The 24,063-nt window shown below is 42.2% G+C and overlaps 1 protein-coding gene across 1 annotated transcript; it reads left to right on the top strand.

The window, feature by feature from the left end:
* Positions 1–640: 640 nt before the first annotated feature.
* hdac9b (histone deacetylase 9b) lies at positions 641–23,092 on the top strand. Its single transcript, XM_080040163.1, has 11 exons — positions 641–760; positions 7,993–8,234; positions 8,635–8,806; positions 9,973–10,096; positions 10,214–10,332; positions 14,699–14,830; positions 15,168–15,283; positions 16,810–16,932; positions 17,724–17,898; positions 18,272–18,486; positions 20,977–23,092. Exons 1-11 carry the CDS (start codon positions 652–654, stop codon positions 21,328–21,330), a joined length of 1,881 nt encoding a protein of 626 aa, XP_079896289.1. The 5' UTR covers positions 641–651; the 3' UTR covers positions 21,331–23,092.
* The last annotated feature ends 971 nt before the right edge of the window (positions 23,093–24,063 follow it).

Raw genomic sequence — 24,063 nt, 5'->3', positions numbered from 1 at the left:
GAAGAAGACAGCTGTGTTTGGTGTGGTATTTTTAAACGCATCAATGCTGCTCCAATCCCCGCGCCTCGCCTGACCTATTTTTAGCCAGGGCTGGCCATTGTTCTATTTCTGTCACCTGTGGGCCACGCAGTTGTTGATTCACATGCAAATGAAGCTCGCCTCCTCCCTTGCCTTTGCATTACTGCCTCAGCGAGCTCTCAGTATACAGCTTTCCTATAGCAACTCAGCTTCACATGTTTTTCCTCAGTCTCTGCTCAAGACACTTTGCTGAGGAGAGAAATATCCACAAAGCCACAGACTGGATAGAAAGAGAGAAAGAGAGAGAAGGAAGATAAGAAAAACAAAACTGGACTTGTCATCTTCTCCTAAAACTGTGTTGGTCAGTGTTTTGGAGTAGACTGAATCAGGGCAGCATGAGAGAGTGGCAGCCAGCCGCTTGCGAAGACAGTAGTGTGCATTAGTTTGTTGCGATTGCTACACACACACACACACACACACACAGCAAGGGCGGTTTATCAGAGGAGGAGGCAGAGAGAGGAAAGGCTGTTGCCTGCTGTTGTCGTGGTCTCTCTCCCCTGTGAGTGGCTGAGGGGTGGCTCTTGGTGACAGGAAACGCAAGGCTTGCAATGAGACCTGAGCGCTGAGTGGAGTATGCTGCAGACGATTTACGAGGGCGAGTCAAGTTTCCCCACAACAGAGAAGCGCGTTGGACACCAGCAGCTCCTTGGCCAGAGCAAGATGCACAACGTGAACAACTCAGGTGATCACGCAGCCCGGTGTTTCTTCTACTCCCAACCCCTTTGAGGAATCTCAGTTTTTTTTTATACTATTATCCGTCTTTTTTTTCTTTTTCTTTTTGCATTCCGGTCTCCTCTGTCTTTTCCCTCTATCTCTGAATCTGTTCCTCCTTCTCTTGCTATCTTTCTGTGCGTTCTTCTCTCGCACACATTCACTCTGTTCCATCTCTCTCTCTCTCTCACACACCTACTCTAAACTCTCTGCGCTCAGCTGGTCTCTCATTCTGTGCGAAAAAGAGAACTCAAAAGCAACGTGGTAGGATCAGGGACCTCTTCCTGAATTGAAGGTATTTTTGCTCTTGTGTGATGGTAATCGCCGCTTTATGATTTGTATTTCCAAGTGGCATTGTTTATCCTTAACCTGTCTTAACCTCTTGTACTGAGCTAAAGAGTGCTGTTAGATATTTAACATGCATGGAATGTTGTTGTTTTGTACTAAAATGAGGATTTGTGTTAACACCATTCCCATGCTCTATAGTCACCTGAAATGAGTCACTGTGAACATGGAAGGGATGTTGTGTTTTGCGAGCTTCCATGCCAGAGTGCACTTATCGGGGAACAGAAAAAACTGTGACAGAAATACAGAGGGCACAACTGAAAGGTTTTGGTCAGGATATTCACCACAGACATTGACTGTTCTATTTTTGTAGCTGAGAATTGAATTGACGAGTACATGGCTGACATCAGTATGACTAACGTCTATTCACTTTATTGACTTAAGATGAGTCACGCCTTGTTTGCTTGGGTGCTTTTTTCGGCATGTGCTTATTGATCAAATTTGAAAAAGGTCGGTTCAGAGTTGAAGCGATATGCTCTGTGACAACATTGTCATCTGGGCTTTGCTGGGAAGCATGTGTAATGGGAAAGTGCAGATCATCTTTCACGTGAGTGCTTAAAAAGTATGGCCTTTGAGTTGTCACTACATTATCTACAACTAGCCGACAACAGGATGGGATAATGATGCTGTTGAGACATTTAAACAAACTGTTGTATGTGCATTTTGTTTTTATGTATCTAACATTTTTGATGTGAGATTCCAAAACGCTCACTTCCAAAAAAAAAAAAAAAAGTAAAAAACACCTTAGGTCTTACTTCGGGCGTTTAAAAATGGTTGCCTGAAAACATCCAGAGGCAAGGGGGTTGAACGTGAGGAGATTTATAAATAAGACTGCAGGGTGACAGGAGGATGACACATTCCATCTCTGTCAATAGAGCAGGTTATTTGACTATCAGAGCAGGGCTTTCTTCTTCTTCTGTCTTAGTGGCCTGTGAGCCTAGTAACAACAGATACACCGAGCGCCTGAAATCGGGCTCCTTGCTTATTCTGTGGGTCAGCTATTCTTAGGTTAGTTATTTTCAGCTTATGGCATTAGCCTGCTAAGATTAGGCGTCTGTGCATTATCATTCCATCTCAGCATGCTCCCGATATAACAGCGCTTTGGAACAGATATTTATAGAGAATTCTGTCATTTGCCTTTTTAATTAGTTTTCTTCTACTTTTTATAGTAAATCACATGACAGTGCCTAACATTATCTCGCTAAACATGCAACCCCAAGATGCCTTTGTATGAGTTGGGTGCATGAATAGATGTCATGTAAGTGTCGCTTGCAGAGCAGACACATTCCCTTAACGACAGACCCGGGGGTCAGGTTTATGTGCTCTGTGTTTTTTTGTTGTTTTGTTACGATGTTAACCTATTGTCAAAAATAGTGTTGTGAATGATCCTTGTGGTAGATGAATAAGTTATTTGTGAATTGTTTTCTTATAGGCAAACTTCTTGATATGTTGTATAATGCTCTGCTTCTCCGCTGTTACATTTCAAGTGGAAGATAAAGGGCAAAATCCCATTTTGATTTTGATTAGTGTCAGTAACATGAAAGTTCTGACAAAAGACAGTCCTCAGACGAGCCCTCCAACAAGGGAAAACTAATTAGTTCCCCCATGAGTGCAAGATATTATGTAAAATATCATGCAAGCTCCCTTCAAAAGGGACCTTTCAGACGACAACAATGCGGCACCTTTCAAGTCCACTTGTCTGTGTGCTGTATCCATTCAGGTTGCCTCACCTAGTGTGTTAGAAGTGCTCATATATAAAGATTTATTATTTATATATATATATAAACATTTCTAATATGAAAGTTTTTTTCTAATAAGTCAGAAAAATTGTTCCTGGGTTGCTTTTCCTCTGGTTGGAATTGTTGCTATGGCTCAAGGCATTAGGACAATTGACACAATTGTGATATATTTATCTGTGATTTTATTGACTGTAGGATTCGGTGCCAATATTGTCCACAGTGGATAGGAAAATGATTTTAAAAGTTTTGACAATGGAAATTGCCGAATTATCACCGTAAGTTTCCTGGTTTTTCTCCTTTATTGAGAAATAGAGTTTATGTAATTTTGTGTGTTGTTCTTGTTGTTTTGCGAGACAGTTTGGCATGATGGCGAAGACAGTGGACGGCTGGACTCCTGGCTCCCCTTTGAGTGAAAAGGCCCTGTGGTGGTTCTGCTCAGCTCTCTTTGTTATCAGATAGTCTGCAACCCGCAGCTCTGGCTCAGCTGCAAGGACAAGCCTGAGTCTTAAAAATAAAGACCTGTTTCTTGCTTTAGACATGCCAGCTGCTCAAAATAACAACGCACTTAATGAGAGATCCAGCGCCACATTGCAGTCCCAAGCATCAACTTATTTTTGCCCTCAAACATCTTCTGTGTCTCTGGTTTCTATTTATACTCTCAGACAGGGAATTTAGATCAGCAACCATCTATATAGTGCACAATGAAAGCATGCAATACAACATGCTTTTCAACACCTATCCTTTACACACACTTATATGTGTCGACCGGAAAACAAATGGAGCCACAATACGGGTTCTGCACTACTATGGTCCACTCCACTTTAAATTGTGGTTATGTTTTATTATTCAAGTGTTGTTTTTGAAAATTTTAAAGATGTAACCACAGTAGCATCAATCACTATTAGTATAATTTGGATTTGGATATTTCAGAATTTACAGTCATTTTGCTTTCACAGAATTTTTTTTGACATTATAAATATTGAAAAAAATAAAAAAGCCAAGCCTAATGTTTTGAATAAAAACTAATAAATGTTAAAGGTCCTGTTTTAAAGTTTTTCACCTGTAGTAACAGTTAACAGATGCTTTTCCATGTGTTGGCCAATTTTGTTTTATATCTCATGACCGTAAAACGTCAAGATATGTTGCGATGCACAGGCAAAGACAGGGAATGAAGACGACTTGCTAGCTAGTAAGATTGGATGTAAATAATACAGGAATTTTTATTTTGATGAGTTCCACTGAATGTAAACACAATTCTTTTTGTACACAAGAAACCATTAACACGAAGTGAAACTTTTTAATTTTCGTACTGTAGTATTTAAGTTAATTTCTTGTTTTAAATCTGAATGTGATTAGCCCCAGCCAGTGGCATACATCTCTCTTCAGGGCTCTAACTGACTTATTAGGTGTAAGAATAGCTGCACCATTTATATTCAGCAGATACTGTTTACGATATTACTAACTCCTCTTTCACGTGAGTTGTCAGCGTGCGCGCCAGCAGTGACTAAAAAAGATTACAGTGAAATGTCAAAGCGCTTGTTTTTCAACTGGTAATGGAGGTCCAACATGAGCCGCCCTCATAATGACTTCAATTGATAATGTTTACTACATGTGTCTTATGTATTTCAGACTTCTCACATGTAATAGTAATGTCACTGCTGATGTGTGTCTATTCTCTCTTCGGGGTGGGAAGGCTGCTAATGTGGCCTGAGGCAAAAAAAAAAGACAGCCATCCGACGTCTCAAATTAAGGCTGTGATTGTCACTCTAACCACCACCATGGCTAATGAGAGGCAGATCGGTTATCGAAATAAACACTTTGGGGACACTGGCAGTGTGACAGTGCAGTGGGAGTGTGGTCACAGGCCATGCGTCACCCAATCCCCCCCCCCCCCCCCCCCCCACTCTTGGCAGGCCCTCCACGTAGAGGAATGTGGGCATGGGGCAGGGTGCTTGTCGCTCCCTTGTGCTAAAAACAAATTTGGGACCTGTCATTCATAAATCTCATGTTTACCCGGCCTGGAGACACTTCTGTGCACTTTCCACCAATCAGGAGGCAATGGAAAAAAAAAGGGTCATAATGGCTACCAATGGGCCTTTCGGACCACCGAACCAGAAGTGGCAGGCTATTCTTTGCGAGTGATCATTTTAAAAAAAAGTGACCCTAAAGTTCCATAAATGCAACACTGCGCTTTTATTTTTGCAAGTTTAAATTGAGCAGGCGTCCTCACTTCTGTGACAGCCTTTCACACGTTGTTTATATTAAGACCCTGCTCAGAAATGCATTTATATTTAGCCCTAGTTACTTGTGGTTCCTTATTCTCTTCTGTCTAAGGATTATTCTTGTAATACAGAAACAGCAGATTTCAGTTTCTGGTGGTAGTTTCAGGGTGCATTTGACATTGTTATATTAAATGTAAATTTGTGGCAGTAGATAAGGTATAAGTCAAATGTATTCTGTGGCTTAGTAAAGTACAGAAACAGAGACATATTATATTTTCCAACCTTTTCTCTGTTTCAATCAGAACAGAGAATGATGTCAATCATGAGGAATCTAAAATGTAAATGATACATAAGGTGGAGGCTTCAGCAAGCTCGAACAATGGCTACCTACCTTTCAGGAACTTATTATGTTCCATCACCATTGTCATTCCATCCACCGTTTATTCTTTGCCAACAATGTGGACAAGAGCCGAACGGGTGCATGAGGCTGTTGTGGTTTTCCTCAAGAGCCATTTCATACAGTCTTGGTTATCAAAGGCGGCTTACTGTAAGCCTTCGCACAGCCCCCTTCTCCCCCCTCCTCTCTTCCCCTCCCCGTCCTGTTCTACCACTATGAGGTTTTCTGTTGGAAGCACAGCTTGATGTGCTGATCAAAGTGGAGATCCTTAATGCCAGTCACAGTGGTGATACAGAATGAAATATGAGATTAATTAGATATCTCAGTGGTGAATTCTCCCAGGCACGCAGCAGGTGTTTTATTTTTGTGTGTGGCTATATTTAGACCCATTAGGCAAAAGTAGCACTAAGACTGTCTGACTCTCTGAGCCCCTTCAATGGTTCACAGGTTCTCGGCTGCTCCTGAAACAGCGCCCGTCTACAAAAGAGTCCTTTGTCAAGGACTTTACAAGCTAAGATTAATATTCTCTGTCAGGAGAGACGGCTCTGTTCTACAGGTGCCTGCCTGCCGAGCTGTTGCCCTCCTCTTTCATTTTCTTTCCGGAGCTGTTTTTAAAACAGAAGAATTTACAGCGCAGGAGTCCCCTCTGTTATCTGTCTTCACTCTTTGAACATATTTTAGGACAAATGATCACATAGCCACTGAATCCCTTCATTGTGTGTGTGTGTGTGTGTGTGTGTGTGTGTGTGTGTGTGTGTGTTTGGATAATTTCATAATGCTTTTTCTTTGTCTCTCTTCTGCTGGGGACTCCTTTCTTATATAAGAGCTGAAAGGCTGATATAATAGCCAACATGTCACATTTGCCACTGTAGGCAGGAGATGACATGCAGCGAGACTCCATATCTGCAGGATGGGGAGACATAATTATGTCGCCAGCGTTGCCATGGCAGCGGCAAGTTAGGGTGGTGATGATACTAGGGTGTGGGGGTTGTCACAGACCAGGATTGCGCCACTTGCTTTTATGTTTCTATTTATAAACATCACCGCTGCGCCGCATACACATGGAATGGTGGCGATGGGAAACAGGCTACATGACAAAAACAAATGGGCGCCAGTGCTCTTCACAGCATCAGTGAAAAGGACGACACTGCTTCTTAATTGATGGCCACTGTAGGCTGACAGCAGGTTTTAAACAATTTTTGATTGGTTTAATTGTTATAGTTAATTAGGATACATACACAACAGGACCAGCACAAGATTATTGATGTGACTGCGTGAACACATGAATTGAAACACGTTTGTTTTCTCTCGGGCCATGTACATACACTGCTTGTATTCGTTCCCTCAAATCTGACCCTTGAGAGGATTACGGCAATGAATGCCCTCAATAAATCTCCCTTAGCCCTGGAATTTTAAGTAGGTTTGAACATTTCTCTCGTCTCAAAATGGATGAGAGATTTTTACAGTCTGGACAATGCGTGCCCTTTGTTGAATGTCACATCATGATCAGCATAACTAACATTTGTTCCATTCCATTTTTTCAAAGATTAAGACATTTTTATGTACTACTCACTGATAATAACACATAGATGTTAATACTTTATTTAGTATCTCAAAATTATTCAAAGTTTTAAATCTCTGGCAAAAAAATATTTCTTACTGTAGCGAGGATTCAAATTGATACAGTTGTGAGAATGAAAACCAAAGCGTAGAAAAATCCAATGAAAATATTGTACCATCACTAATCATTCTCTATGGAATAGAAAGATGAGGTAGGCTTGTCTCCTATGTTCTCAAATGGCAATCGATTTTCTCTGTGGAACAACCTATATATAGAGCTCGGAGACCAAAGGGATGCCCTCTCACTTTTGTATCTGGCAATTACTTATAATGGAGGTAGTTGTCAAAGGTAGTTCGTACTGCAGCGTCCACACTCCAAGAACAGATGGATGGAAACATTCACAGGAACATTAATTCACAGGAACATGCAGGTTCCAGTCCCACAATGTACTTTAGCTTAAATCATTGATGTCGAGAAGGGATATGTGCATGATGTTCTGGAACAGATGGGGAGAAGGACTCTGTGTGTTTATTTAACAAACGGTGGGAAGATAGGATTTATGTAAATACCTTAAATGACCACTTCCAACATTTCGTGCCAAATGCCCATTGGGTCGGTTATACAGCAGCTCCCAGTAGACTCTGTTGCTGACGGATGTGATCCCATGTTTGTTTATAAAAACTATTATAATTGGAGGTTTCTGAGGCTCACAGGAGAACTAATTTCTCTCCCCCAGTGATCTTTATTTATGCCTCCTACTCTGGTGGTAGGAGGCTGCTGGTGAATGTTTTGTTCTACAGCTACTATGCAAAGCCACCTCTGCTTGCATGATTTTAATATATACAGTACGTGTATAGATGATGTTAAATGACTAACAAATATCGTTTCCCCCCTTTATTCTCTCTCTCCCCCTTTCCCTTCCTTCTGCGCGGGCCACAGTGGATATTAAGCAGGACGTGCCATTGACTGTGGAGCCCTTGTCCCCGTTGGACCTGCGCACAGACCTGAGGATGCTGGGGCCAGGCTCGGACCCAGGTCTGTGGGAGAGGCAGCTGCAGCAGGAGCTGCTGCTCATCCAGAAGCAGCAGCAGATCCAGAAGCAGCTCCTGATCAGCGAGTTCCAGAAGCAGCACGAGAAGTTGACCCGTCAGCACCAGGCTCAGCTCCAGGAGCACCTCAAGGTCAGCAGCAGCAGCAGCAGCATCAGTGTTGTACACAGTAAACACAGCACAGCACAGCACAGCACAGTGTACCAGACGGCAGATAACAAACGCAGCGTGGCATTAGTGCATCTATCAGTAGAAAAAGCATTATAAGAGCTCATGACAACATTATAGGGGGTAAAAAAGAAAAGAAAAGGAGAGACAACTTAGCACAGCCAAAGCATTGTTGTTGAGTAATGCATTACAGAACAGCATGAGTGGGTTTTGTGTTTTTACAGTTTTTACAGACGAGTGCTGAATAGTCATCAGGGAAAAAGAGGCAAAAGAAGTACGCTGTCGTTTTTCAAAATAAATGTATCGGTGTGTGCTGTTGTCTTCATGCTGACTTTGAGGCCTGCGTGTTTTTTTTATATCTCAGCTTCAGCAGGAGCTCCAGGCCATGAAACAGCAGCAGGAACTGGCAGAGAAGGAGCGGCGTCTGGAGCAGCAGCAGCAGCAGCAGAGCCAGCAGGAGAAGGAGCAGGAGAGGCATCGACGAGAGCAGCATGTCTCCAGCCTGATCCTCAGGGGCAAGGAGCGCTCCCGGGAGAGTAAGAGCTCGACACACAGCCATTATCACCCTTCTCCTCTAAATTAGTGTTTTTTGTTTGTTTTGAGGGCCCAACCCAAAAGCAAGCATGGGGGGCCTGATATCATAACCCCCTCCTTCCCTTTTTCAATATTTTTTTTTATGCATTACCTCGACTGGTGCCTAAGAAAAATGCTGTTGACAGTGATAAGAATAAGAGATAATATTTTGATGGAAGTTGCATTTGATCATGTCAGATAGCTCAACGGCTGGGTATATAAAACCAGAACTATTTGCTAGTACTGTGAGTTGGTGCAAAAAAAAAATATTTTGTGTGATGAAGCAATGCATGAGTGTGACCACCTCCTCGTATTCAACCCGCACCAAAGGCACTCTGAGTCAGATCTTATTCAACCGTATGGCAATAATGTTAAAAAATTCATGAATGGTTTATCGTTCTGATTGCATGAGAAAATGTCATTTATTTTCTTGGGCTGGGCAAACTGTTCTGATTTCATGTTTCCGGCTACTGGAGAAAATATTTCTCAGCGTTAGACCTGACTGTTCTGTAGGATGCATAATAACAAGGCAAATAACAAAGTAGAAAAATGACTTTAGTGATCAGATAAAGAAAAATATCCATCAATATAATGACGATGACATGGTACTTAACCAGTACATCCAACTGATGACATAAGGTGTCCAGTGACATTTAAGCTTAGAATTTAGGAGAAGACGTCTGTAGCATGATGAAAATAGCTTCAGATATAGTGTTTCATTTCTGTTTTTACGAAACATCTAATAATAGTGGAGATTTATGACTTTGTCAGGTCAGGTAATTCGAAACTTTGCCCTGCAACTGTAACCCTCCAATGGGAAAGAACATCTCTCTGCAGTATCAATTGAAAGAGCTTGAAACTAATATAGTACTCGTTGACCACTAGGGGGAGATCTTCCTACATTAGTTGTGTGGCTGCTCTGGAAGATAGTTCAAATTTAATTTTAAGAAATAAGAGAGAGAGTAAAGAAAAAAAAGATTCCAGGTAGTTAAACAATCTGTGATAAAAAACCTGCAAGTGACAATAGGGTTTAAGTTCGATATGGAATATTTTCTAGGCAATAGTATATCATCGAGTCACTGCCGTAGGGTAACCCCAATCCCTTTGGTTCTGTCTGTTGGTCTCACAGGTGCAGTGGCCAGTACCGAGGTGAAGCAGAAACTCCAAGAGTTTCTGTTGAGCAAATCGGCAAAGGACCCTAGCAGCAATGGAGTCAATCATTCTTTCCTCCACAACCCTAAACTCTGGTACACGTGAGTATCTTCTGTTGTTTTGTCCTTGAGAGAGTGTCATAAAAATACATAGAATGAACACAATCTAAGTAAACACATTTGCCTTCTCTTTAAGTTAACATATTGTTGTGTGCTCAGGTCCTCTCAGACATCACTGGACCAGAGCTCTCCACCTCTGGGTGGCACATCCCCCACCTGCCAGTACACTCTGCCATCACCCATTGAGAGCAAGGACGACTTCCCCTTGAGAAAAACAGGTTAGCTAATTTGCATGCACACACACAGCGCTGACATTAAAATGCAAATATATACTGTACATGCATACATAAATCTGCAGGGACACACAGCCAGTTACAAAGATTTCAGTGTGAGTGTTAAGATTTTCCACTCACTACTTTAGGTTATTAATACATCAAGTTTCTTTTTGACCCTTGTCAGTCAGGAGCTCACTATTGAGTATTTCCTGAGGTTGCTGATGACCTGCTAATAACATCGGTTAGGCTCATTATACCCAGTCCCCCTCTCTCTCTCCTCATCCCCCCAGGGCTCAACACAAAACTTTCATAAGAGGTGACACATGCCAGCAAGGTAACTTAAGCCTTCCTCAGTCCTATTTGGATTAAACTAAAACACAACAGTTTAAAACGGGTAACAACATGGTCCAATTCTAGGTTTTCACTTCATAAGTTTACATTTTAATTACTGTTATTTGTACTGAAATGACTTTGCCATTATTTAAAAGGAACCACATTTGTCCCTATGTTACAATAATAAACCCAGTTCCAAGGCCTCTTTGAACAGTTTAGTGGTAAATGGGAGAATTAAAGCAGATTAATTTCTCCTGAGTTATTGGCTTTAAAAGCTATTTTGAAAAGACACAGGTTCCCACCAAATGGCGGCTCAGGTTTGTTGGTTTTAAGTTTGAGGAACCCTTTGGGGATGGCTGTGTAAATAAGAGTAATTCCTGCCTCTTGGTTTGCACGAGCACAAGTGCTCGCCAAGCTGAAAAACTCCATAATTCGGCAATGAGGTCACCAAATTACATTATGTTCTTTTCCTCTCTGTGTCTCTTTTAATTACGCTGGAAAACAGTTACTTGTTGAGTTATTTAAGTACAGGCCTGTCATATTGTGTGTATACACAATTTAACGATCAGGCAAATAAAATGTGTCTTGTAAAATAGAGTCTGCATGGCAGAAATAAATATTAAAAGGTAAATAAAAGCTTTGGGTGCTTATATTTGTTGTATTCTCTATGAATCATACGTTTCAGAACTTGGAAATCCCGTTTGTAAACATATAGCTACATGTCTGCCTGGGTCATGCACTTGTTTATGGTATTATTTGGTTGCTTTTTACTGTGAAAACAAATAGGAAGGTTTAAACATATACAATGACATGTCCATCACTGCTGCACAAAAACGGCATTTTATCTTTTAATTCATAATTAAATCATCAACGCATTACTGTGGTCCTACTCTGCTGCACTGATGAAACAATGTCTTGCTCTTTGGATTCCTGAATCTATATGTGGTAATTTCCTGCTTTGGCCTTCCTCCCCCACTTCCTGTCTGTCTTCATTAAAGTCCTCTGAGAGCTTGGCACCCCGAGGGGGACACACAAAGGTAGTGTTGTTCCCTGAGCCACTGCCTGTCACTGATAGCTGATTTGCAGGTGTTGCCAAGTTAGGGCCGGGCACAGGCTGGATGAACCTCGACAGGACTGTTTGTTTGAGCAAAGATAGCTCTCTCAAAACAAAGTGGAGATGACTTGAACGCTCCGCGCTAGACTCCCTGCTGCTTCACTTTGCTAGAGGGCTCTACAACCTCTTCTCCTGGTTGAGGCTGAGGTTTACAATGAGGTTCATGATGGGCATGAAGAATATATTGTTACATTTGATAACTCCGTGGTCAATACATTTCGTTTAAAACTAGAAAATATAAAATTGGGATGTTTGTAAGCCCTAGTATTTATTTACATTGTTTCCATGACAACAAGTAGGCTACCACCCAGTACACACTCAAATTAAACTCGCTACAACTGTTGCTGTTGAACTCTACTTAAAATAAATACATAAATAGAATTAGATCTGTGCTTTGCTTTCTACCATTAGGTTTTCTATTATTAGTAACATTATTTGTTATGAACAAGAAAAGCATAGATGCCCTTGGCTTTATTATAGGCCTAGTTAAAGAATTCCACGTGATTAACTTGTTTACTTGGTATATGTCCTCTTTGTTTCCCTGCCAGGGACTGAAATAGACTGGACCGGGGGCACGCGATAGTCTGTGGTAAGAATAGTCGCAGCATAGCAGTAAGACGTGCAACACCCTCTCTGGTCTTGACCCAGTTACCAAATATGTGCATTCAGCAGGTGCAGGAACGATTTTTACAAAGTTAAAAAGCCCAAGCAAGTAGGATTGTATCTTATGTATATTATCAGATCCTGTAAATCAGATATATTAACTAAAGGCATAAACTTGCTCATCTTACGAACTTTTGACAAACTGTCATTTAACTTTTTGGCGGATAAAGGAACAGCAACAAGTGAGCAGTAATTCATCCATTTCTGCATGAGTTTAAACCCAGAATGTCAAATGCAAAATACATAGCAGGCCTCCTCATGAGCAGAACACACACACACACACACACACACACACACACACACACACACACACACACACACACACACACACACACACCTCAGCTTTCCACACAGCCATCTGTCCACGACCAGGGCTGTAATGGACACAGGCAGTCACAGTGACAGCCCCAGTTAAGATTTCTGATTAAGTGCAGATAGCATAACACATTCACTTGCAAAGCCACCAGCCCTGCAGCGGCACTTTCAAATGTAATAAGGTGATTGATTTATGACTCTAGTATGTTGCGGCCATTACTGTATGTTTTCATTATCCGAGAAGCCACAGAAAGAAAGTGACCCAGGTGTATATGCTTTTTGGCCGCTGCCATCGTTGCCTCCTGTTGCACCGCGTACACCAGGGCATTTTTTTCCATGGAGACCAGTGTGAAAAGTGTTTGTTTCCGTGCTGCTGTCTGGCGTTCCCGTGGCGACCAATTGGGATGAGTAGCTTGGTGGCAGCAGTGTGTAAAAATAGAAAGCAATCAAGGCAGTAGGGCGTGAAGCAGATTCATAGCGACTCCCAACAGCGTTTTCTCTCCATTTATCTCTCCTGCCTCCTTTCTTCCTCCCTCGCTCTCTCTCTCATTCTACCTCACGCCCACAGGATTAGAGGTCTGTGCCTGGTATTAGTGAAGAGGGTTTTGCTGCTTTTGACAAAAGTCATAAATAGCAGCATCTGGCCCACTCTCCTAGCTGTGCCCCCCCCTGTCCTCCTCCATGCAGCATGCCTACGCCATCACCCCCTACTTCAATGTGTATAGCCGTATGTTGTACACATGGCAAAAGACCTATTTAATTATTGATTGAAACTAAATATTTGAAACAGGTTAGCTGTGTTGTGTAACAGCAGGTTTACATAACTTCAATGCAGTTTTGTGCGCTGGCTTTCGGTCAAAGGACCAGCTTATCTATTCAGCTTGTTTATTTGAGTGTGTAAGTAAGGCTAGCTGTGGGATTCCATGTGCAAAGGGTTGATGGGAAGTCCACATGGGACCTGATGACCTAGTGAGTGACAGCCAAAATGACAAAACAGGGGCGTGACTTAACAGGCAGTCACTAAAGCACTTACTCACTTTCACATAACTGATTCTAACATGGTTAAAAGGGATTGCCTTGTCTGGATTCAACCTTCATTTTATTTCCCTTTTGTTTTACATTATGTAATCTTCCCATAATCACATCTGTGCCACACATGCCTCTGACTATTTTACTAATTAATGCCACCGTCTAATGCTATCAGAGGCTGGAAGGGCTGTACATATAACTACCATTAAGGACTTAGTGAAAAATGCAATTTTTGAGAAATGTCCTAAATCCATCATAATAACAGTGTACAGATTTTAAAAAAGCGATGTGTCTTGAGTATTGCGTCAGCATTTCAAGCAACACTGAAGTACTTGATATGTTAGTCTTGCTCAGTTCAGGCCAAGCTGCGTGTGTGACTTTGGAGTTTGTTCGGACTGTGTATTTGGGTATCTCTGTTTTGCATTAGGAGCAGGGGGCGTGGGGAGAGCCTGAAACATCTGCCATGTTTTTGTGTTAGTTTAACTGTTGCTACTGTATCAGACTGTGGTCACCAGGGCGGCAGGTACCGGACTATTTCACTTAGAGTCTGTGTGTTGCTCAACCTAATTTATTCCAGATGAGGTGGAAATGGGCCGGATCCTGACTGCTTTAATTTATCTGAAACATGCTCTGAATTGCGCTGAAAACTGAAATGTGTAACATGTTGAAGTGTGACAACATTGCTTATGTATCTAACTGATTTAAAGTCTCTTTTTTTTTAAAGGTTACTGTTTTGTTTTGATAATGTTCAGTCCATTTAGGCTGAAAGAAGCATACTGTTTGACTCAATAAAAAATAGTCACGGTACACTCACATGGTCGTATAATTCATCTCTGTGTGATGGGGCTTCTTTATTGTCCAAATAGTGTGAATTGAGACTTACAGAGGCGAATATCTGTTACTTGTTTGTTTTAGCCTCTGAGCCAAACCTGAAGGTGCGATCCAGACTGAAGCAGAAGGTAGCAGAGAGGAGGAGCAGCCCTATGCTAAAGAAGAGTGACGGAAACATTATGACTCCTTACAAAAAAAGGGCTCTGGAGCTGATGGGTATGTAACATTCACCATTTTCCCTTTTTTTCTACGACAGAACAGACTTAACATTGTCTACATCTTATTATCTGTTGATTCAAATGTTCTCTAAAAACAATACCAGCCTATATCTTAATGTTACTAGCACAGAGCTGCATAATCCGCCATTTTGCAAAGCAGTAGCATATATTGGCTATTGCACTTTCATTGTAATGAGGCAGCCATGACCGTACACATTACATTGTTGTGAGGCTGAAGCTGTTATATGCCAAGCCTGCCTCTGTGTGTGTATGTGTGTGCTGTGTGAAGAGTGTGAGCATGCATACTGTTTTTCTAACTCCTTGATGTTTCACAGATTCTACGCCCACTAACAGTGCCCCTGGCTCCGGCCCCAGCTCTCCCATAGGGGCCTCCAGTGCCTTGGGGGCTGAAAATGGACCCTCCTCTCTGCCTACTACCACAAAAACTGAGGTATGTTTATAAATAACCAGCAGTGCTATTGATTTGCCCCAAATAAAAAAAAAGGCAAAATACTTACTGTTGTTTTCTTTTCAGCCTGTAAATCATTTGAGTATCAAGACTATAATATTATGCCAGGGCAATGAATGGCGGTCGGCCCTTCTGCTTGCAGCTATAAAAACAACCAGTTGTCCTGTCTGTTGCACTCAAATGAAAATGGCTCCCCAAATTGACATTAAAGAGGCACCACAGCTTGACCCGCATGTCCCGATTACCCCAAGTTTGCTTACGTAAAGATTACACATCATGCAGGAAAATAAATGGACTCTATCAGTGCTATACATTTGAACAACCACAGTAGATATTCAAACGCTTCACATTTCTCTATCCAACATTTTCCTTCCAGATGTGCAGATGTGATGTACAATCGGTTTTATGTTTAAAAAAAGTTGGCTGTAACGTTGCTTTTGGCTTGTCATTGTATTTCTGTCATTGGCCCTTGGCGGCATTCCTCATCTGTGTTGTTCTGAGGCGTTTCCCCAATAGATTCATGGCTGAGTTACTGACCGGAGCTCCCCTCGGACCGAGCTCTCAAAGCAGAGCATTATACAGGGTGGCAGATATGACACATCTCTGAACAATCTTAGCAGAACAGCTGTGTTTTCCTTAACCGTCGCTGTTTACTCTCAGAGGGACCTCCAGCGACATGGAGAGGGGATAGGCTCCCCGACAATCGGGGGCCGAAAGGTTGGGTCTCAGGGGAGACGGACAAACTGTGGAGTTTAATTGATATCCCAGGCACTGGTAGCCAAAGAACATCCACATGCTAACAACATAAACACATTGCTATTGTATCGGCCCAGGCTTGAGGCTCTCATGAAAGCCATTGGTGGACTCAAGGGGTTGCCTTGTAGACCTCATGCCTGTTGCAAAAGCAAGGCGTGTTTGTGCACTGTTACATTAGGTATCCTTTTTCAGAGGGAACGGGTCCCTCGGGTCAAATATGGGCCGGATATCCACATACAGGTCACTGAGTACTGGTAGGGGTTGGAAGGATAAACATAGCTGTTCCAAAACCACATGCTGGTCCGCTGCTCTGCTGGGTACAGGAAGTATGCCCCAGTGCTGATGTTCTCAGAGAGAGAGAGAGAGTAGCCTGATTGAGGGTGTGGGACCAGGGACTAAGAACAGGCACACAAGGCCAATTGGGGACTGAAGAGCTAAAGGGTGGAGTGGTAGATTTTAAGGTTTGCAATGTTTTATTTTGATATAAGCGTATGATGGTCACTGATGCCATTCTGTGAAGCTCCAGGAAACCTTTGCTGCCTGCATGCCACACCTTCATATCGTCTTTCATAACAACTCGTACCTTTTCCCCTAGCAGCAAAGGAGGGCTGTTGTTCGTCATAGTGCATAAACGTTTATGCCACTGCTCGTGTTGCCTTTCTAAATTGTCCATAGTGGGATTTTTTTTACATCTGTCGCCCTCCCGCTAAATCTCACAGTTTTTCTGCTCTCTCCTTCTGTTTTTGATGTAGAGATGGCCTTCACAGCCGAGACTGTTCCGACCCGAGGGCTCTGTGTCGTTGCTGAGCCTATACACATCTCCCTCCTTACCAAACATCACCCTGGGGCTTTCTACTGCATCCTCACCCATAAGTGTGAGTACAAATGTTGCAGATATTTGTGTTTTACATAGAATACTGTCTTGCTTAATACACCAGTTTAGTGGTTCAGTGATGGCAAGCTTTCCTGTTCAGTTTATGAGTTGGAAACCTGCTATCAGTGGCTGCCTGGGTTCTCTGTACGAGCGCAGGTCACTGACCTGTGGCCCCAAACGATTTTATCGCCCTTAGATAAATATTGTTCTGCAGTGTCTTGTGTCAGGCATGCTCTTATCTCCCTCTATTACCTCATTTATCACAACTTTTAAAAAGGCCAAGTCCACTCAAGTGCAACTCCAGAACATAAACACATCATATATCATCTTTTAGCTGTCTGGTGCATTCCACAGAGGCCTCTTCATCAGCTGCAGTGACTTCTAACCAGTGATACTCTCTGATTTAGATGTTGCCTTGTCACTGATTTAAGTTTTTCCATTCACAAAAAAAACACTTAATGTTATTGAATTTGGCTGGTTAAAATGAATGAAGATTCAAAATATGTATTGTCATATGTACAGTAAAACAGGCAGTTGCACTCTACAACAACATTCTTACTCTGTTTTGTTCTCTCCAACACACTTAATGAATACTAAAACCAACACATACGATACAAGATAAGATAAGAACAAAATATAGCACAATTGAATGTACACATGTATTGAAAAGAAAAACATGTGGTATCGAACGTAACAAAGACATCAGCTATGTTGGATGTTGTTGCTTTTACCATCAAATGACTAGCAATGTGAATGAAAGAATAATGTATGGACCTTTGTCTCTTCGATCAGGCCATGGGGATGACGGACAGGTCGACAGAAATCAGGCATGGGCTGCCGGGGCACCTGTTGGGCCCTGTTCCCCTCCAGACAGGCCTGGAGTCTAAAGTCAGCCCCAGTCACCAGGCCCTGCTGCAGCACCTCCTGCAGAAGGAGCAGATGAGGCAGCAGAAGATGCTCTCCTCTGGTAAGGCTGTGTTACTTGATTGATGTTAGGCACTATATCATTTTAAGTTGAATAACATTACATTTTGATATACTGTAGGTGCTACAAGGAACTTTTAGATATTTCTGAAACAGTCTCATTTTTCCTCTGATGATCATAAATGACATGTAAAAGCAAACGAGACCATTAGTGCTATTTTTATATATTTTTTCTCTATGTCTTTGTCATGGGTACGCTCACCCAGGAACAGAAGCTCGCATGGTAAAAACCCTGTCGCTTTTGTCCGAAGAGGGTGCAAGAATGAACACAAACTGAAAGTTCCTTGGAGCACCTTTAAAAGTAACTTACAATATGAGAAAAAAAACTTAATACTATTTTTGTTTTTTCCTTCAAGGCCAAGGCTCCATGTCATCCCTCCCTCAGTCCCCTCTGGCCATGAAGGATCGGCCCTCCAGCATTCGGCCTAAACTACCAAAGCACCGGCCCTTGAACAGGACCCAGTCTGCACCGCTGCCTCAGAACACACTGGCTCAACTTGTCATCCAGCAGCAACACCAGAACTTCCTGGAGAAACAGAAACAGTACCAGCAGCAGATCCATATAAATAAGGTATTGTGCATGTCCATCAATATTTAAATCATGGGGGAGGATTTTTGACTTTCAGATTGCTTTTTCGAAGGGTTCTGTATTGCTTGTCTGGTCTCCCGAGGTCTCATTTTGCCGCAGGGAGTCTGATTTAATCATTTTAAGCACACACATGCTGATCTATTATTAGCCTTTTGTGAAAGCATCTGCGGTAGCTCGAGTTTACAGAACTGGGCTGTTGTCTGTTCCTCCCTGGAATCCTGGTGTTATTATTGCAAAGCAGAGAACCTCTGCCTGACTTCAAATGGGGAAGAAATGCTTCCCCTGCACTAATTCTGTTATCATAGCTCAAGGCATCAGTGCTGTTCACATGCTAACGCTGTGAAATTCAATTCAGCTAAGTTCAAATGAAGGAAAAAGTGCCCAGAATACATTTTGTTCCTCTGTGGCAATATTTGTGTTTTTGTTAGCTGGCCGAGGTGACCTCGCTATACACAGAGTGTAATTATTCTGGTGAGGGACGTGTGTGAGGTGGCAGACACTGTGAAAGGCAGCATTGTGTGAGTGCACATACTGATGTGTCCCAACGCTGGGCCCTTAAAGAGCCTTGGGAACCATAGAGAAACTTACCTAACAGTAAAAAATAAAAATAAATCACACAAGGACTTTTTGAGTTGTCTAGTACTGATGTTGCAGCATTGTCTGTAACCAACCATTGAATTCCTCTGTATGAAATTAAGAATAGCACATCACTGCCACTAAAATTAGTTTTAGTAACAGCTGTAATTATTTAAATGTGCTCTATGAAGTTGATTTGATTTGAAAAGAGCTTTGGAATAATTAAATTGTGACATCTTGTCTTGAACCACGTGAACGGGGTCGGCTCTGATCACAAAGGGCAATGAGATCGCAAGTAAAGCCTCTTTAAGTGGAGGTTATAAATGGCCACTAATCAGGGATGAGCCCTCTGTGTTTATTGAGACGGATCTCCGAAACATTGCCCTAATTAATTTCCTAGCAGGGACTTGTCAACGGTTGTTTTCAAACGTCCTTCAGTGCCTGCAACCGTAGGGGGAGCTAATGGGAATGTACAAGAGCTTAGGGATATTAAAGGAAGAGGTACGGACAGTGCTGAATAATGCCAAGCTAAGGAGGCAAATTCTTACAGCTGAAGGGATATTTATATAACTGCCTACGTTCTGTAGACGGTAATGTTGGTGACCAGCTGGAGTAGTTGCTATTCAGTCCTGCTCTTTGAGACCTCTTATAGGAAAGTCGTCAAATCCATTACATTACTTCCAATTTAGCAAAGCTGCGAGACAACAAAACTTCACCCTGCATAGAGGATCTCAGTCAAAATCTAGTCCTTAACACGCCCTTTGACATTTTGATGTCTATGACACCTCATTCCAGGTGCACCAGTTAATCGGAATGGAAAATGAATACTCAGTTTGTAAGATGAAACGCACATAAATATGTTGAAAACCTGTGTGCACGTTACATGAGCGTAATATTACATGCTCACGAATTGGTGCCTCCAGAGTGGATTGAGTTTGATTCAGCAAGTCGCCATATGCTCTTTTGATGTCCTCTTAAGTAAGCCTATACAATAACATGCTCCCTACAACTTGTCCCATGGTGGCAAATTAAGCAGAATATAACCACAATTTACATGATTTAAAATAAGCAAAAATGTCTACATTGTGATCTGTAATTTATAAAACATTAAGCAAGTGAGTGACACTAATCCACTTACATGCAGCCCCCGTTATTGAATTGTATTCATTTACGTAAAGAGGCAGGAACAATGGCTAATCTGCTTCCACTACTAAACCTCCTAAAAATGCCATTTACCAAAGCCACTAGCCAGAAACAGTTAGACATTGTCATTTGTTACATTGTTATAGTGGCAACGGCTTTTCTACATTTAGGTACAGATGGTTGTCAGCAGCTGTCAGTACAAATTTGGCATTTAATGTACCTCATATCCTTCAAAATAAAATGCCGTTTATAGTGAGTTCCCTCAAGTCTCCTGATTTGTGTATGTTGTTCCAATGTAACAAGAAAAAAGCCAAATACAGTGTCAGAGTGTAAAAATACTCACACTTGTGGCTTGTGTAGCACGTGTCCACACACAGTATACTGAATATGTTTTCTTTAGGACTTACTAATGAAAATGTCAAATAAGAGCTACGTTAATATAGATATGTCAGATGTGTGTGTAATTGATAAAGTTACAGAGACTGGAATATCTTCATTGGATTGATTCAATTACAGATGTGGAACATCTAAATAGTTTGAAAATACCTAGGCTTTATTAAATACACATCAATAGGCCGATGAAGTCTGAAGCTTTTTTTTTTGCATGCTGATTTTTTTCAGTATTGCGTGTGTGCTAAAAACCTCAAATAGATCTCCATTTTGCTTTGCTCTAATAAAAGTTTGACTAGGTAAAGATCATTAGCTGCAGGACATCATCATCATCATTAACGCGGCGCTTAATATGTTTTGCAGCTGTTGTCCAAGTCCATCGAGCAGTTACGTCAGCCCATTGCAGCACAAGCACACCTGCAGGAATCAGAGGAAGAGCTGGAGGAGAGGCAGCAGCATCACCATCACCATCACAGGGAGCAGATAGAGAGCATGCAGGAGGACAGGCTGCCCCCTACAGGCGTCATCCGGAAGCACATGCTCAGCAACAGCAGCAGCAGCAGCGAGCTCCATGATGCTCACTGCCGGGTCATCACGGTCAAGGAGGAGCCAATCGATAGCGAGGACGAGGCCCTGACCAATAGGAGCCTAGCGTCGGAGCAGAGCGCCTATCTGCACCAGGTCAAAGGAAGACTGGTGATAAGAGCCATGATCTGAGAAAGGGGGTGAAGAGGAATGAGATCACACACACTCGCAACATTCGCAAGATAAACAAAGTCTCTACAGAACATGTGCATCTACATCCCTGCAGTCTATACACGCACACACAGACACACACACACACACACACACACACACACACACACACACAGATACACACACACACACAGACACACACACACACACACACACACACACACACACACACACACACACACACACACACACACACACACACACACACACACACATACACAGCAGCCATTGCACAGTAGGCCAGCTCTCCCTTTGACGAACCCCTTTACACTCAGCTGCAGGCTGGCTGGCTCGCTCGTCCCACACTCTAAGACTCTCTCTGTTTGTGATCTTCGTGTAATTGATCTCTGTTAAATATGTACGTTTTACTTTTTGTGTATATAATATAAGTCGGCTCATTCAACTAACGAAAAGAGTTGTATGTACATATACTGTGGATTTAGCATCAAAGATGAATTTCTTCAGGGGAAGGTTGAACAGGTGTGCAGCTTTAAAGAGCCAGCTTTTGTTCCTAATTGTGTACATTTTTGCCATATGATATTTGAATGCTCCTCTATCCACTTCAACTTTTTTTGAAAATGATAATTTCCTTGATGGTGCGTTAAATAATTTAAAACACTACATACTCTGCTCTGAAATGTGTGATGATGATGATGTTCCACGTTGACTGGCCTCACAAGTGAAATAATAATGAACATCTGTCTTAGAGAGAATGTATACTACAAACAGAGGACGCTCCCTTAGGGTGCGCTAGGAGTGATATTGTCATTGGAATATGGTCCGCTGCTCATATTGCAATTTGTAAAGTATAAAGCACTAAATCCCCCTGCTTGGGTGTGCAGGCATCTCCCAACACACCCAGAGTCTCTCTCTCTCTCTCTCTCTCTCTCTCTCTCTCTCTCTCTCTCTCTCTCTCTCTCTCTCTCTCTCTCTCTCTCTCTCTCTAAGAGCGGTCCCAGAGCCAGGGCCCTCCCTCTCTCTCCCTCCGGGTCCAAATCAAAGCTCGGCGGGTTCCTGCCCAGCTTTCAGCAGAGGAGTCAGACAGAGAGAGAGAGAGAGAGAGAGAGAGAGAGAGAAAGAGTGAGAGAGAGAGGGAGAGAGAGAGAGGGCCGGGCCGGAAATGCCTTCTAGAAGCCAGGACTTGGAGTGATTCATGTGTGCAGGAATGTTGAGAGAGGAGGACCTAGGGTTGGAGGAGTCCAAGGGGCCAGGCTCCAGAATTGATTTACTGTCAAGGCGAATTACAAAGTGAGTGGGGATATTGTTAAGGGAGTCCCTTTTTTAAATGGGATCTCTTCCTTCGTATTCCCCAGTGGTATGCTTACCTCAACATGCAGGTTTGATGTTACTTCAATAAAAAAAAAAATTAAAAATACCCTGGATGGGACCTGGCTTCTCCTTTTTTGTTTTTGATTTTCGAGCCTGTTTTCCCCCTGAAAGTGCCCATTGCGACATGTATAGTCTGTCTTAAAGTGATCAATCAAATGTATTGCATAGCTGTAAACCCTCCTGTTTCATTTGTACCGTCGACTCAATGTATTAAAAAAAAAGACAAAAAAATGCTAGTATGAGGTTCTGTGTTTTGGATTCATGTGCAAATCAAAACTGTCTGTCTTATACTGTACATTCAGATTGTCCGGTTTTAATGTTTTCTAGTGTAAGTTAACAATCAGAACAATGTGAGTCTTGTCGTCTTGCTCCTTTTTATTCGGTTGTAAGGAGAACCCCTTCACTGCCAGGGAGGGGGGGGGGGGGGGTCCTGTGGTCTGTTCATAGCAGTTTGCATTTCTTCTCTTTTTTTTGCCTTGTGTGATAAACCTTTCTTTTCTAAAATAAAGTTAATTTGCCTCTGACGTTGCAGCGTGTTGCAGATCATTTACACACATGTCCATCTCATTAAAGCCGTCCTAAAACCTTAAAAAAACACTATTCTGTTTCAATCAAAGTTTACGAATGACACTCTTAAGAACTTTGACATCATCTCAGTGCATTACCTAAATCATTAGCCCGCAGCTTGCTGTTCCCACACTATGCCCCATAACCCGGCTCTTTATTTTCAGGGGATCTTTGTAACCCCTTAAAGAGAGCTTAAAGGCTTTTAAAACATTTCTTTCATGTGAGCAAGCAAGGCTTCTTGTGGCAGTATTTAGAACAGTCAGGATAAGGTGAGCTGCGAGAGAGTGATATACAGTATTACTTGCAGGTCCTTTTAAACCAAGCTTAAGCAATTTCACAGCAAGCTTAGTTTGTGGTTACTGGTCTGATATCCTATACACGCAATGATGGGACTGGAAAAGTTCACTCATAGTCTATTGATGCTCTCTGCACAACACCACTCTGAGAACATCTTCAGAATGACACTAATGCTTCAAATAAGGCCTTTGATAAATACTATTGTATATCAAACTTTAGAACTGGCACACTCTTTCATGAAACTTTCACGAGAGCTCCTAGAGTATTTTCACAAAGGTGTAGAGTTACTTCACTTTAGGAAGTATTTGAGCTAAATTAGACACTGACTCTTTTAAGTCGACTCCATCTGTCTTGCGCTTCAGGCCCTTGTGATTTTAAATGAGCTGTTACAAAGGCAGAAAAATAATGAAGCCCACAAATTCATCTGCGCCGCCCCTCCCCAGCTGCCCACAGAGCCAGTTGTAAAAGCAAACAAGCATTTTTAGAGGTGTGAGGAAGTTA

This window comes from Ammodytes marinus (genome assembly GCF_949987685.1).
Source record: "Ammodytes marinus genome assembly, chromosome: 13".
In the NCBI taxonomy this organism is placed as follows: Eukaryota; Metazoa; Chordata; class Actinopteri; order Uranoscopiformes; family Ammodytidae; genus Ammodytes; species Ammodytes marinus.
The sequence above is the reverse complement of the archived record's forward strand: the minus strand, read 5'-3'. Positions and strand labels throughout refer to the sequence as shown.

Bases quoted from the DNA above. Each gene is read 5' to 3' on its own strand.
- hdac9b (XM_080040163.1), top strand. From the start codon at position 652: ATGCTGCAGACGATTTACGAGGGCGAGTCAAGTTTCCCCACAACAGAG. The intron at 8,235-8,634 runs GTCAGCAGCAGC...TTTATATCTCAG, and splicing joins AGCTCCAGGAGCACCTCAAG to CTTCAGCAGGAGCTCCAGGC. The intron at 8,807-9,972 runs GTAAGAGCTCGA...TTGGTCTCACAG, and splicing joins CAAGGAGCGCTCCCGGGAGA to GTGCAGTGGCCAGTACCGAG.